The 15,242-nt window shown below is 38.4% G+C and overlaps 3 protein-coding genes across 4 annotated transcripts in view; 2 read left to right on the forward strand and 1 right to left on the reverse strand.

The window, feature by feature from the left end:
- The first annotated feature begins 7,893 nt into the window (after positions 1-7,893).
- Positions 7,894-9,256, forward strand: LOC6497440 (Golgi-associated plant pathogenesis-related protein 1). Its single transcript, XM_001962034.4, has 4 exons — positions 7,894-8,050; positions 8,444-8,551; positions 8,607-8,833; positions 8,896-9,256. Exons 1-4 carry the CDS (start codon positions 8,036-8,038, stop codon positions 8,984-8,986), a joined length of 441 nt encoding a protein of 146 aa, XP_001962070.2. The 5' UTR covers positions 7,894-8,035; the 3' UTR covers positions 8,987-9,256.
- Positions 9,257-9,397: 141 nt separating this feature from the next.
- LOC6498094 (MKRN2 opposite strand protein) overlaps positions 9,398-15,242 on the reverse strand; it is a 51,829-nt gene continuing 45,984 nt past the window's right edge. For both annotated transcript variants that reach the window (XM_014906494.3, XM_032451793.2), the window contains exons 3-6: positions 10,987-11,216; positions 10,566-10,876; positions 10,033-10,219; positions 9,398-9,802 (exon numbers count right to left, since the gene is read on the reverse strand). In XM_014906494.3, the coding sequence (XP_014761980.1) occupies positions 9,401-9,802; positions 10,033-10,219; positions 10,566-10,858 (882 nt within the window). In that variant the 5' untranslated portion in view covers positions 10,859-10,876; positions 10,987-11,216 and the 3' untranslated portion in view covers positions 9,398-9,400. The remainder of the gene's footprint in view (positions 9,803-10,032; positions 10,220-10,565; positions 10,877-10,986; positions 11,217-15,242) is intronic.
- The window catches only part of LOC6497441 (protein eyes shut), a 49,820-nt gene continuing 46,639 nt past the window's right edge, over positions 12,062-15,242 (forward strand). Inside the window, exon 1 of the mRNA XM_014906221.3 lies at positions 12,062-12,722. The gene's annotated coding sequence lies outside the window, so the exon portion shown is untranslated. The remainder of the gene's footprint in view (positions 12,723-15,242) is intronic.

Genomic DNA, 15,242 nt, shown 5'->3' on the forward strand with positions numbered 1-15,242 from the left:
ATAAATTGAGCTGCGAAAAGGACCCAAAAGGACTTGTGTCCGTGCAATATTTTAAATTGCGACCCAAAGGATGATAAAACGTGGTGGAAGAGACGAATGAAAATATTCGAATAAAATGTGCCAGCCGTTCAGCATACAACATTCGATATTCGCGCGTTGCGCCACAACAAATGTGAAAAAAATTGAAATAAATAAGATATAAAACGGTAGAACAACACCAGACATATATCTCTAAGTATATACGTATTTACGACTCCCTGTTCGATGCGATAAGTGTGTTTATTTCAGCTTGCCCCAATGCAATATTTACAATGCAGCGACACCAATCTTGGGGCATCTTGTGCCGGCGGCAGCGGCAGCGGCGACAGACACGGCGTATGTGGAATGCCTTGTTTGCTGACGCGGCGACAATCGGCCACGCCCCACGCCAAAGTCTATGGGCGCAATTAAGGCAAAACAACCATGGGGAAAACTAATCTCAAGCGACTCGTAAATTCCAAGCGGGCATTCCTATGGGACACCGCACAGGATATCAAGGATACGCCCTGTTTTATCCCTCCCATAGCCATACCCCCCATTGCAGAAAATCTGCGACGTTGGCGGAATGACTAAGCTGCCTCTCTAATTCCTGCTCCTTTTTGTTTACACTGCCAGCGAGTCCTGCGATCCTTGGCGAAGGCCAAACAAATGGCCATTGCATATGCTAAAAGAGAGATGCTGCGAATGGAATGCGGAGCTCTTCGCCGCCATTTGCATATTAATTAAATGTCAAAAGGGTAACAGTTTGTGTTGGCTTCCAATTAAATTGAGTCATGATGGTGGTATGTGGATATGCTAGAAGCCAAGTTAGCTCAATCAAGCACAATTGACTGTCTTTTCTTTTTATATTTAACTTTTTGCAAATCTGAAACCTGAATCTGAAATTTTGAACTCTGTTTAGCTTTAAAGCCCTAGAGCTTTATTCCAACAAATTGTAACAACTTAACCATCTGAAAATCAACAATAATTGGTTTTTTATAACTAAAAACTAATATCAATACCCACATATTTTCTTCAAGTAGTTGAGGCCTTCAACATCCTATTTAGATGAGGTCTCCCAGAAAGTGTAACTATTCTCAAGGTGGAGTGGGGGCATGCCAATAAAAACCATTTTTCACTCCTTTTTAAAATTAGTTGTAGAATTTTAAGCATTTCAGCCAGCAGCGCCACCTACAAAAGAGTTTTCTCTCAAGCCAGAATTTTAATTTCTGAAAAAAGAAGCAATATTTCCTTAAAAAGAAATACAATAAATAAAATACTATTGAAAAATAAATTTTAAAAATTATTATTTTTGAACAAATTTATGCAAATGGTGCTCTATATGGTAAGCAATGAGTGTCTCGTTTACTATCTCAGATGTATTCGTGCAACACTCTTATATCAATTAAGTGATGAAATTTCCTTAGCTACCCACAAGTCGGGCTATAACCTCAGCCATTCTCCTTAACTATCCGGACCATGATAATTTTCCAGACCGAATGTCTGTTCGAGTCAAAAGCCAAACTTAGAAACCGCAAAAGCAGTGGTGGCCAAAAACCCCTGGAGCAGCTGTCAAAACGTATAGATGATATGAAGTGGATTCATCGCCAGGCTTTGGCAACAGTCGAGTCAGGATACAGAATGAGCGCAGGATGAAGAGCGGGGAGGGGAGGAAAAGGGATTTTCGGTAAGAGGACCCTATTGCATTCCACATGCTGCGGCTGAAAAGATATGCAAATCCCTGCCGTTGGTGGAAATGTCAGGCGTAGTCTGGAGCAGGAAATTAGCACGCAAATTACGGCAAAAACCAAAATCAAGTGTGGTGCGGATGTCGTTGCGAATACTTAAGTACACATTATCAATGGCAAGTATGTACTCACTTAGTCTCGTTTGATGCTTAACAAATCCTGCAAGTCAGTTGTAGTTTTAGCCAAATTAAATACTCAACAAATTGCCTCGGAGTCTCTAATTTCAAACCTATACCCGAGCCTGTCTCGGAAATAAGGAGATTCCGTATTAAGTAGGACATAGCAGCTAATAGGCCATTATATTGAGAATAATGCCTAAAAATTTAATCAAAATCAGGGATCAGGCTACCTATATTTAGAAGAAAATCGAATAAAAGCGTTTTTCAAATTGTAAAGCTATCATAAGCATGTTAGATGAGTAAAAATATAGTATCCTTTGATCTTTCTTCTTAGTAGCTGCGATGCCATTTTACACTTTCAGTAAAAAGTTAAAAAATTGAAACGATTTGATGTCTCCAGTCGATTGGAAATAAGTCACACGAAGTCACCTTTCAGACTGAACCCGAATAAATCGCATAATGGCCAAAAGCTTTAGACTAACCCTTTTTTTCGCCAATTGTGCACTCTCAGCAGCTGCACAAAATAATGCTGGTCGGCCATATTTTCCACTCAACCAGCCGACCATCCACAAAAGTATGCTAAACACGTGGCGAGCTGTTTTTGCGGAAAATCAAATTATCAGCAAATTTATTTAATGCATAACATCAGGGATATGGGGACCGCAAAACTAAACTAAAAAAACTGATTCGTTTTACATACACAATTAGCAAAATTTTTGGCTCTAAAAAGAACGTCCGAGGTTGAAAAATCGACCAAAAAAGCCATTGAAAATTAATCGAAATCATTGGCAATTTTTCGCGGTATTTTCAGTTGATTTTTCCATAAAAAATTTTGTGTGTCACCCAGATAACCGGAAAATTGGCGTCGACAATGCCAAACCGCAGATGCTTTCAGTTTTTGGTAAAGGATATTTAGCCCACAATACATATATGTATGTATATGTAGTGCGTATCAATGGGCCATTATATTGCTAATGGGTAAATGGCCGAAAACTATTTTGACTTTCCGGAAGCAAGTTTCACCTGAACTCTTAAATTGGCAAAATCAATTTAACATATAAACGCCTCAGAATTCGGCTCTCATACCAGTATCCAATTGAGTGGCTCAACACCCAACCCCAAGCACATTTAATTTAGCATAAAAGCCAAGTTTAGAAGTTCTGCCCGAAAGTATTCCGGTAGCCGAGAGCCACATTTTGTTTGCCTTTCTCCCCTTAGCCCGTCTTGACTTGATGAACTGTAAATAAACTTTGTGTTTGAATTCGATTTAGTTTTATTGCAACATGTTTTAACATCTCCACTCCACTCCACTCCACAACACTCCATCCGGACATTTTCCTAAGGACCCTTTAGCCTCCGACGTGTGTTTGTCCATGGCAAGTTGTTAGCTCATTTCAACTCGAGCCGAGCTGAAGACCCGAAAGTTGCGCCACTAAATAGCAGCATCTGCAATTTGTGGCTCATGATATGGCCAAAATACACATCATATCCGCAGAGTTGGAGCAGGAAAGTGCAATATTGGTTGGATATCGACATGCACAAGACATTTTCTACTGGCGATGTTAATGAACATGTATGCCTGAACTATACATTTAAAAGTTTAAGAAAAAGTAGTGTTTATGCAAACCATTAAGTTTTTTATTTAATGGAAAACAGTGCTTATGATTGAGGAAAAACTGTATATATGAGCAATAATATATTTTAAAAACCACATTAAAACACAAATTGTTTATACTATATTTAACAATTTCAAACACGATTAATATCAATAAATCTTTCAAAATAAAATCAGAAAACGCCAACGGCTGTCAGTGCCAGAACTCTGTGACAATTAAATGACATCATTTATCGTTATATGTTTTTATAAATTTCCCACTTAATATGCATGCCATTTCACCAGATTTTCACACAACCGGCAAATGAAGACAGATGAGTTGACAATTAATACTGAAACTGAGCTTGAACTATATTATGTTTGTGTTTAAGTCTTATAGAACTTATCAGTTAAGAGCAGTCCCAGCTATATCAGCGTAAACTTCACTTTTTATTTGTACTTCCATTAAGTCAACACAAAAGCAGGCCCGTCGCCCAAAAAGGAAATGGCCAAAAGTAAAGTTAAAAGCAAAAAAAAAACGATGGAAAAGCGGAAAAAACGAGGTGGAAAATTTACTGAAACAAAGTCAACACGAATTTGCAATTTGGTATAAAATTTCCACTGTGACCACTGCACAAATTGCTAATTCGCTAAAAACTTCAAGTTGACACAAGAAATTTGTGTGAATACATTTTGTATGCGCCTCCTCTGGTCACAGTCCTGAGATGCTGAAAGTAAGTGTGAAAAAAGAGAACGAGACAGATGAGAGTAGATAAAAGGAGATGGCAGACGAAAAAATAAACGTTTCTGGTCTTTTTGGTGAAACGTTCTCGTTAATATATCAAGGATATTGGCTTGGAAAATAGCTTTTGAGACTATTGAATTATATATCTCTGTGGACTGCAGTCCACGAGATGACGAACCGCAGGAGATTTCTTGATTTTCATGATATATAAATGCAGATCGAAGGAAATTAAAGCCCTGATTTATAAACGGTATATCTATTCATGATCTGATACAAAATTCCAGATATATCGGCCACAGAGAACCCGGGTGATTGATCTGATTAATTCATAACATGATTGATAATTGGCAGATAATCGAAGTTATATCTTCGCCATCTTAGGTCTTCGAGTACTATAATTTTCTATCAAAATCTGGCCAACTCAAATCTGACCCAATTTTCGCCCAAATTTTTTAGAAAGTCATACTAATTTTTGTGAATGGTATTCCTTTCCCAAATCCGACGAAAAATATCTAAAACATTGGCTAAAAAGTACCTCAAAAGTTTATACCTATTATACTTATATAGTATACATATAAAACAATGAACTTTTATCAGCTAGGATTGAAAGACACTGTATTTTAGAGATATAAAAAATCACAAGCCCTTGTCTTGCCCTTGACTGATGTTTTTGGCAGACCGATAAATAGGTTTTAACTCCCAATAAATATTTGTTTGAAGCGATAACTTATCTAACAGAACAAGCTTGAACTTTGGAAGATAGGGTGTCATTGCCATTAAACTGAAATTAAAATTCGAAAGTGCTTAAATTAATTTCATTATGTATAAAACGCTTATTCAGCTAATTAGGTATTTATGAAATCAAAGTTTAATCATGTGTTATAAACTTACACTATAATTATGACTAATGGAGGTTGTATATTCGCTGTTGTACGAGTATGAATGAATTCAGCCGTTATCTGCTCGTATTGTTATCAAAATCATAACAAATCAAGTTGAATCGTCAATGGCTTGTTAATATTTGCTTTCCACCTGATAACGATGGGGGACTTAAATAAACCTTATCTTTTGAATAATTTCTAGCAGAGTAGTTTTATTTTGATGCCACTGAGGCATTGCTTGTTATTAATACATTCGTTTGATAAATGCCCAAATACTAAATTAAAAGTGCCCAACATTGTTCCCATTCTTCCCGACAACAAAGCGTTTGACATTAGTTGAGATTTTCAATGCTGGAAACGTGTCAAATGGAGCCGGAAAAATGTTTTTTTTTTTTGGGTTAGGGTTTCGGGTTAAGGAGAGACTGGGTAGGGCAGGAAAATAAAAAAAAAGTAGATTGGTTTGGTGGTGCAGCCATAGAAAGGCATCCACATCATTACCATGACGCCGGCACTAAACTGTTCGCCAACTTGGTCAAATCTCGGGCGCCACTCGGGTACAAAGTTCGCCAAATTGCAAAATGCCAAGCCAAATACAAAAGGAATGCAGAAAATGCAAAAATTGCTGAGCGAGGGGTTGAAAAGAAATGGAATTCACTTTTAAATGCCCCTCAAGGTCCCTTCTGGTTGGGTTTTCAATTTGATTTTTCAACAGCCCCCATCGACCAGACCTAGTCCCAGGCTGTTTTGACACGTTTTTCTTTCTCTTACGAATTTATGTTGAATGTCTATTTTTAAATTTTAATTAGATAACAAGCATAACCCAGACAAACTAAGCTGTTAAATGGCGCCACTCTTTACATTAAATCGATTCTACAGGGGGTCTGACTCATATGGAAATATTTCTATTGGACACACCCACCCACCTACTAATTTGAAGGTATTTTCGATAAATTTTCTGACTTCCGTTAAAAATCAGTTTATCGGGCTCTTGACTAATGGGAAAATTATAAAACAAAAAAGTACACCCCACCAGTCACAGTCGAAACTCGAATATCTTGACAAATCACCGAAAAAATCCAAAATGATATCAACAAAAGTATGATTGACAAAGTAAACCGTAGACGAACAAGTACAAATATTTGATTAGATCAATTTCTAATAAAAACTTAATGAAATTGAATTAGATCTATAAAAAAAAAAAAAACAAAAAACAGCATTCAATTTTAACTTTTTTATTCTCCCAAGACTCCCAACTCTCCCAAGACATCCTTTCAAGATAAGATGAATTAATTACTGCTAAGTAATATCGAAGTCCAACAGACAATTGGCTCATGGAAGAGTCTACGTATATCCATTGTCACAAGACCTTGAGATCAAGGCAGTAACTTTTTGCAAGCAACGCTGCTCTACTTTGAAATCCAATGATGAGTCAAGGCATTGTAGATCGAAATGGATGTGTGCTGGATGTGGAATGGAACTCCAAGCGTGCTGGAATTTCAAAATACAATCCCTTTATTTATTTTTTGAATAGGCATTTTATTATGCATTAAAAAAGTATCAAAGTATGAAAGAGCTGCAACAGAAAGCGAAACCAAAATGGTAACTCATTAAAATTGAGTCTTTATATTATTTTTCATGATTAATTACATATTAAATACGTATCGATTTTGTTGACTGCACAAATTGAAAAGTTTCAGCCCGGCTATTATCATTTTGAGCTGTTGACTTAATGGCTGCAGTCGCCCCAGAAACCACCTCAACTGTTGAATTCAATAACGATACCTGTGATCCAGTTCCCCGGTGACTAAACAACAACATGATTAGGAAGTGGATGGTGTGGTGGGTGGTGCTAAAACTTTGGCCCGAAGACGGGGCAAAACTTATTTGCTTCGAAATTACGTGTCGCCAAAGTTGGCCGAGACCAAGGTGACATTATACAATTTATATGCACGTATTGCGCTCTATCCAAGATGAAATGTCGGTGCTGCCAGCCGACTGCCGCTTACCGCCTGCCGCCTTCTCATTAACTTCATCAACGAGAATGTAATTACATTTTCCCGATTCATGACAGTTTTGCATAACCAAGAGCCCCACACCCATTTCATCCTTACACCAGTGCCCGTGTCCCCGTTTCCTGTCACTTCCCTGATCTCCTCTCTCCTCCTGACTGGGATATTGCGTTCATTAATGAGGCAGGCGCGAGTGGCGGCCACAAAAGCCGAGGAGACAAGAACCTGGAATCTGGGATCTGGACGAGGCAGTTGAGGCAGCTGACTTCTGGATAAACCTTCAAGGAAACTCCATTTAAAATCTATTAAAACAGAATCGAATTCCTTTTGTTTCCATTTTGCATTAAAATGCATAATGGTCCGAGAGAAGCCTTTTAAATATTAAGCTATTGGTTTCAAAGGACTAACAAAATAGTTATTTAAAATTACTTACTAACAATTAATTTGATAAATGCAATTACGCCTCTTTTAATGAATCAGTGGAGTCAAATAATAATTTTAAATACACACCCATGACGCCCATTCTTGATACTAGTACACTTTTTACATTTCCATGTAATTTTTACAAAAATATTTACCATCTTTATAGGTCTTATAATGATTTCCTTTCCTGATTAACTCTCACATTAAATTGTTTCAAGCCACAATTGTCGGCATTTCGGCCGAGACGATTAGTCAGCCTTTGTCGGAAGCCCACAATTGCGACAGTTTTGAAAAGTAAAGTCACTTCAACTGATAAGAAATGTGGGCTGGTCTCATAAAAGCCCAGGCTGAGGCCTCAGAGGCATTCAGTTCTTACTGGCTGCTGCCGCGGAAAGTGTTTAAAAATTTTAACTAAAACATAAACGAGTTACAGCTAACAAAAATTATTAAAAAATTTCAATCAAGCGTAGGGGAGGCTATTAAACAGAAAACTACAAAATGAGTGTTCAAAAAGTAAGATTTTACTTAGTGTATATTTTAAAGTTTATTCTTTGACTTAAAAGTTGTGTATATAAAAAAATAGAAAGTTTTAAAAGTATAATTGGCACTCAAAGTTTGAATTGTAAGCCTGATAATCCAAATTAAATTTAATAGAGCATACTTGCTTATTAAAATGAATATTTCGCATGCTCATAATTTACTCTCATAATTTTAAAGAATTATGAATGTTTTGTTCTATTTTGTTGTTATTGAGATAAGTATTTAAGGCTGTGGCTTACGATCTACTTATCGTGAAAAAGGAATTTCTTTTTATATAAAGTGTTATCTTAAAGTGCTACAACGTTGCTACGTCATTTGATTAGTTGGATATATTTTTAAACAAATATTCATTTTTGAATCTTTTAGTTTGAGCAAGAAGTGCTTGATGCCCACAATACATATCGTTCCATGCACGGAGCTCAGCCTCTGAGACTGAGCCCTAAACTGAACCAATTGGCCACCGAATGGGCTCAGGTAAGAGACTTAATTAGATTAAACTATTCTCAATATTAAAATAAATTTATTTTAGTATCTGCTGGCAAGGAATTGCATGCAACATCGACAGAATAGTGGCTATGGCGAAAATATCTACATGGCCTCAGGCGGTAATCTGGAGGGCAGTGATGCAGTGAGATCCTGGTACGAGGAAATCCATCAATACAACTGGAACCATCCCTCATTCCAGATGAACACTGGTCACTTTACCCAGGTGGTGTGGAAGGATTCCACTGAACTGGGAGTTGGGTTTGCCAGAAGGTAACCAATGAATTTCATTAACAGAAACTGAAAAACGAAACTTAATTCTACAATTTCTTTAGAGGAAATACCATATTTGTGGTCTGCAACTATAACCCTCCAGGAAACTATAACAATATGTACCGACAGAATGTTTCTCCTCGAATTCGTTAAAAACTTCGAGTCTGAATGGATAAAAATCATTCCAAAGAAATGCATTGAAATTGAAACCTAAGAACAAAAACCAAAACATATTCAGAAAATAAATTTTAATAAGATAATATGTATATAACTATAAAATAAATACAACATAATTAGGAAAGAGATATTAGTAAAAGAGAATCAGAAATAACACAAACCATAGAACAAACCTTCTCTCGAGAAAACTAAAACCATAGTTTATTTTAATAAAATTTTTTTATTTATTTATGTATTTGAGCTAAATCACGTAGTTTAAATTTAAGATCATATGGAGCTTGATGCTTTAGGAAAATAATTCAAGCCAAAGTTGTACGAATACCCTTTCAAACAATGGCAATATGCACATAATACCATGAATCCTGCTGGTGCACAGGAAATTTGCATTAATTACTCCTCGATGGTGCATAGTGTGGGCCGAGTCCGAACACCGAGGCCTGGCACACCGCCGCCAGAGTAACCCTTGGATAGAACATCCGAGGAATAGGAATTAGCAGAGCCTAAGGATCCGGAGGAGGATGTGGGCCGTCGGTTCGACTTTGTCCGGCTCTTGGGGTGCTGGCGATGGACGTAGACCCCGGATCGTCGGAGTTTGCGGTACAACGAAATGTACTTGCCGGCCGTTGTTGTTCTTGGAACGATGCACTGTTCACAGAAGGCGGTCTTGCTGCGGGCCGCCTCGCTCAGAGGGGCGTGCCCGAGGGCCTGCAGGAAGGCCAGGACAAAGGCGTAACAGTTGTGGGTCTCCTCCTCGTAGCTGGCAATGGACCATCTCACCGATTGGGCGCAAATCTATTAATGCAAATGGGGAGGTTTTGAAAATGGCTTAGGGCTTAGGGCAAAAATTTCAAGAGGGTGACACACTTAAAAAAAATGATACATTTTGTTTAAACATTATATTTACCAAAATATAGGCTTCATCAATTTCAATTTTAATCAATTTTATTAATTTAGAAAATTTTGAAAACTTCTATTACATATTTTCTGGCTCTGCAATGTACCCTAACACTCCACGAACTCACCTGCTGCAGCACCTCGTCCCAGAAGTCATGCCACGGCTCCGGCACATCCCCAACCAACAGGGACTGCCTCCATTCCATCGGATTATCGTCCCTCCGGTGACGGCGCAGTCCAATACGATCGAACTCCACGATGTCGCCGCCGGATGTGGTCACTGCGATATGCAAATCGGTGGCGTTGTTGTAATCGCTGCGGAAACACAACGCATCAAAAATATATATATTCCAGCCATAACACAGATACTCGTAGCCAACTAGCCATAAAAAAAAAAATCTTCTGAAAAAATTGGCACAAAATTTGTGGGCTCTGTTCTGCAGAGATAGGTTCTGCCCATGGGTATGGGTAACAGGAATAAGCCGCTTCAATGCCCTGAGTTGAAGTTTTAAAAATTGTGAGAACTATTATGTAAAATAGAATCATTTTGAAAAATCCTTAACCACCAACGAAGGTTATATCTTTACTTGAACTATCAACCGATGTGCATTTTCATCCTGGCTAAAACATTACGCTTTTTGGCCAATTCGGCTCTACTCACTTGAGAAAATCGCCGGTGGAGGGACGCAGGACAATGGCGCATGGATGTTGGGTGGCGCGCACAAAAGGATATGGCAGGCGGAAGGGCAGGAGGCGTGGTCCGACGGCTTTGTCTACGTCCGAATTTGGATCCGCATTCGCATTTGTGTTGGCATCCGCATCCGCGTACAGTGGCGCAGTGCAATGGGGACAAGTGTGCGGCAAAGTGAAGCAGAAAACTTTCACGTTGCAGTGATGAAAACAGAGAATGCCCGGATCTGAGGTAATTGTGGTTGTACTTGTCGTTGGCAACATGATTCTGTATGTGGATGTCTACAGAGAGAGAAAATAACATGGTTTTTAAATAGTTTTTTAAAGAAATAAACATTTTTCTAGGTTAATATTTTAATTTTTAAGATTTATACTACAAAATGTATAATTACCTCTTTTTACCAAACTTTTAAGAATTTTTATGATTTTTCCAGTGTCCTGGCTTCTATTCCTGGATCCTGGAGCCTGGACTCTTGCTTGTGTCCCCTTTAGTTTGCCCCAGGCTCTGGGTCGTTCGCCTTGTGCGCCCGTATTATAATTGATACACTTTGTCTATCGCCCTACAGTCACCTCATCCTCGTGTGGTCCCTCGTCCTTGGTGCTTGCGGTTTTCGGACCAGGCCTGAAACGAGAGGTAACGAAAAATCCGAGTAAATAAGCTGAAACCAAGTAAAAGTTGCGACCAAAGGCGGTTTGCCTACGACATTCAGGCGGTCACCAGTTTTTGTGGTCGAAAGGAGGCAAAGGACTGGTAGCTAGGACTAAGGGTGGCAGGACGATATAGAAACTGAAACAAAAAGTGTATAGCCTTGTGCAACATTTGGCATCATTAGATGGTGTTCATAGTCGAAGGATTTAATGCTAGGACTTTACAAAGGTATTTATTAGACAAAGTAATTGAAAGGATATTGATTATTTTCACTTATCTGTAAGCCCTTAAATGTTTCTATTTCCAAACCACCTTGCATGTCAACATTTTTCTTGTCAACAAAACTTCAAGCGTTTCAGCCAATTAAAGCCCTGTCATGGAATATGGCCAGCAACCCTTCTTTAAACTGTCGACCAAAAAAAGAAAGAATCTAAACACGAAACCCTAATTGCCGCACCCTCTAAACCGTAATATTCCACCTCAATCAATTAAAGCCGTTTTCATAGAAATCCAGTCAACCCCCAAAAAAAAGTACTTAGTCATATGTTGGCCAGCGAAAGAAAGCCGGTTGCAAAGACAGAAAGCGGGCCAACACACAAAAACGTAAACAAACCGGCAAAATGAAAAGCCACCACCGGTCCAAAAAAATCAGAAAAGGAATAACTGAAAAATAAGAAATGGAAAACTCACCAAAACACGTTATAAAGAGAGTTTTTGGGAAGAGCGCACGAGAGCCAGGGAAATTCTGGGACCCGACGTGGAAAATGCATAATTCACGAGACGAGAATTTCCCGGCTCGGGTTGTTGGGGAAACGACTCGGTCGGCATTTAAGCCAGAACATCGATGGCTCGAAGGAAGCTCCAGGCGAACCAGTTGACGGCGAGCCGTGCGAGCAGACGGTCGTGTTTTAGTCGCAGTCTCCCCTCAATAATAAAATATTAAATCATAAATCAAAAAGGAAATCGAACCCAAAACATCCCAGCAGCACAAGTTCTAAAGTGTCAAGTGCTTCAGTAATAAAAAAAATTAATATATAAAAATAAAATATAAAAAAAAACTGTGAAAAGTGCTACGTCTGAATATATAAAAAAAAGGATACGGCAAAGCGTTATCCTGACAAACACATAACGAACGGTTGTCTTGTTTACAAGTTGCGGTCAGGACTTTTTGTCGGATTTTCCAACAGGGGGTCCTTGCCTGCCTTAGTGTTAGTTAGTTTCTGTGGTTTCGCCCCCACCCCCCCGGTGTGTTTGTTTGTGTTGTGCTGCTGCAAAGTGGAAGACGCCATGGCAACACATTGCTAATCGATGACGTGACCAAAAAAAAAAAACAAACCAACAATAAAAACCCCCCCACAAAAAAAGCCAGCAAACAAAAAGGAGACTAAACCAAACCAAAAAACACAAAAAAAAAAGAAAAAGGAGCAAACACCCTTTACACTCGGGATAACACAAGGATAATGACCATAAACTGATTTGGTATGTGGCAATCAACATTTTGACAGCCGAGTCCAGAGGACCCAGAAAAGGGAAAAAATATTCCGAAAATTTTTGGCTAACTGATAAGTTAGGCCAACAGCTAACGAAATTCATTTTTGATAGCCTTCCCCCGTCCTCTCCGCCACTCATTTAAGCTTCTTAAATGTTTTTGGCAGAAACTCTTGCTTTTGCGGTTGAATGCCACATTTCAAGATCGGCCAAGATATCCCCAAGTTGGCCCGTAAGTTGACATTCCACAAACAAGCCCGAGAGCAACTTTGACTGGCTGGAGTGGAGTGCACGAGTTGCCAAAAGGATAAAATTTATTTTAGCCCTCCTCTATGGCTCTTAACCCAATTAGTGGGCGTGGTCTTTGCATTAAAATGTTTACTTTCAAAACTAGCAAATAAAATGTAAAAAAAACCATTCCTGTAACTTTCTGTGACAAGGCAACAAATATTTGGCATGCAACTTAATTTTAAGAATGTCAACATAAAAACATATTTTTGTTGAAAAAAATTAATTAAATATTTAAAACAAGTTCTCATGGTTTTGAATTTGATTGCTATGTCTGTCAAGAAAAAGTTGTCTAAAATAATAAGCTCACAAGCTAGCCAAAGGATATGTTTTCTCGAATGCCTCAATGAATAAATACAATATTTGTTTGAAACCAAAGCCATCTAATAAATTAAATTTTCTGTTTGGCCAAGCAAAATGGCTTAATTGATTTCAAACCAAATAAACATATCAGTATTTTCTTTTTAAAAAGGATAACAACAAACATCCTTCGGCAAAAAAAAAATTGCCGAAAATATAGCCAAAAATATATCAAATAAGAGACCTTACATTGACAAAAAGGCATATAGAATTTCGACAGTACTCTGGACCAATCCAAACAAACTTTATCTCTATTTTGTTTGCCAACTTGAATTAAACACGCCTCCGACACACACGACAAAAGAGAAAGCCCGGCAAATTCGCAAAGAGTTGAGAGAAATGAAATTACAACTTGCATCCTTTTTCTGAATTCTATTTTTTGTACTTTTACGTACTCTTTTTCCTTCGGCAAGGAACTTGGCCAGGACCTTCAAAAGGAATTGTTTGGCCAAAGCAAAAAACAGAAAGAAATACTTGAAATGAAGTTAAGTTTACGCATTTCTAGTGCATTCAAAAAAGGATAACCAAACGAATAAAAAACAGGATAAAGAATTAGGAAATATGCACTGAAGAAAACAGGTGGAAGATCCTCTTTACTTCACTTCAGTAAACTAGTCTTTCAAAAATCTATCTGCTTCTAAAGTCCTTCTTATTCTTGCATGTAATTTGAATACAGTCTTCCAAGAAACAAGTAAATAATTAAGAGTGAAAAGATAAAATACTTCCAGGACCTGCCAGTAAGTAAATTTAATGGCAACAACTGACAGTAAAAATTGCTAAAAAAAAAAAATTTAACGGTCTCCCCCTTTTTATTTCTTGGTCTTTTGCCTTCTTTTATTTATTTTTTTTCTTTCCGGTTTTTATTTTCCTTTGTTTTTTTTTTTGTTGTTGCTTGAGCCGCAGCTGGTGACGCAGGATATAAATTACAAACGAGAACAATAAGAGCAACAACAAGTGCTCAGTGTATTAATAACAAAACGGTGACAATAAAGACAAAGTTGAAAATCCTGAAGGGCCGGGACCAAATGAAATAAGCCGGGTTGACAACTTTGAAAGCGGCTGCGTTTGCCCCTCAAAGGACGAAACTCAAAATTCCTCTGCAATGCGTGAATTAATTCAGGGGACACGCGGCTCCTACATGCACGCGATGTGAGTTTTTGTGAGGCAAAAATATATCAGGGGCGTCCTTCCAGAGGGGGTTGGCCAAAAAATAGTTGCATTATAATATTGGAGGCTTGTGTAGTTCAGTAAAAAATATGAGACATTTTCTATTTTCGCTAAATATGTCAAGGAATATATCTATCCTTAGTGGTTCTATAGATAGGTTTTCCGATTTTGGGAAACAATATCTATATGCTTGGATTATATTTTAAAAAATATTCCAAAATCTCAAAATTATCACCTTTTTTGATGAGCCCCTGCCCATCCCTGCCTTTCCTGCCTTACTGTAGCTGCCTCACCTCTAGATTTTCCGCTCACATCCTGCCACCAGCCGCCCTTTGGGAGGACCCCGCCCCACCGAACAGCTTCATAAAGCCAAGTGTTTGCGCTTTGAAGTTTCCGCTTCCGCAGTGAACAGCGATTGTTGTTGTAGCTGTTACTGCTTGTTGTGTTTTTCATTGTTGTCGTTGTTGTTGCTGCTGCGGCACAACATAAAACATACTTATTTTGAAGTTTGTGGCACATCCGAAACACACACACACAGGCAGAGACATATCCTCGCACAAGCGTATCCTGACACTCTTGGCAAAAGGATGCCAATGCAGAGCACTTGGCAAGCTTCTCAGCTTTTCTTGGTCGGCATTGTTGTTCACCTTGTGGCGCCACCGCCACTGCCGTTTAAATCACACGAACAATTTAAAT

This window comes from Drosophila ananassae, chromosome 3R (genome assembly GCF_017639315.1).
Source record: "Drosophila ananassae strain 14024-0371.13 chromosome 3R, ASM1763931v2, whole genome shotgun sequence".
Classification (NCBI taxonomy): domain Eukaryota; kingdom Metazoa; phylum Arthropoda; class Insecta; order Diptera; family Drosophilidae; genus Drosophila; species Drosophila ananassae.

Bases quoted from the DNA above. Each gene is read 5' to 3' on its own strand.
- LOC6497440 (XM_001962034.4), top strand. The intron at 8,552-8,606 runs GTAAGAGACTTA...AATTTATTTTAG, and splicing joins TGGCCACCGAATGGGCTCAG to TATCTGCTGGCAAGGAATTG. The intron at 8,834-8,895 runs GTAACCAATGAA...CAATTTCTTTAG, and splicing joins GGAGTTGGGTTTGCCAGAAG to AGGAAATACCATATTTGTGG.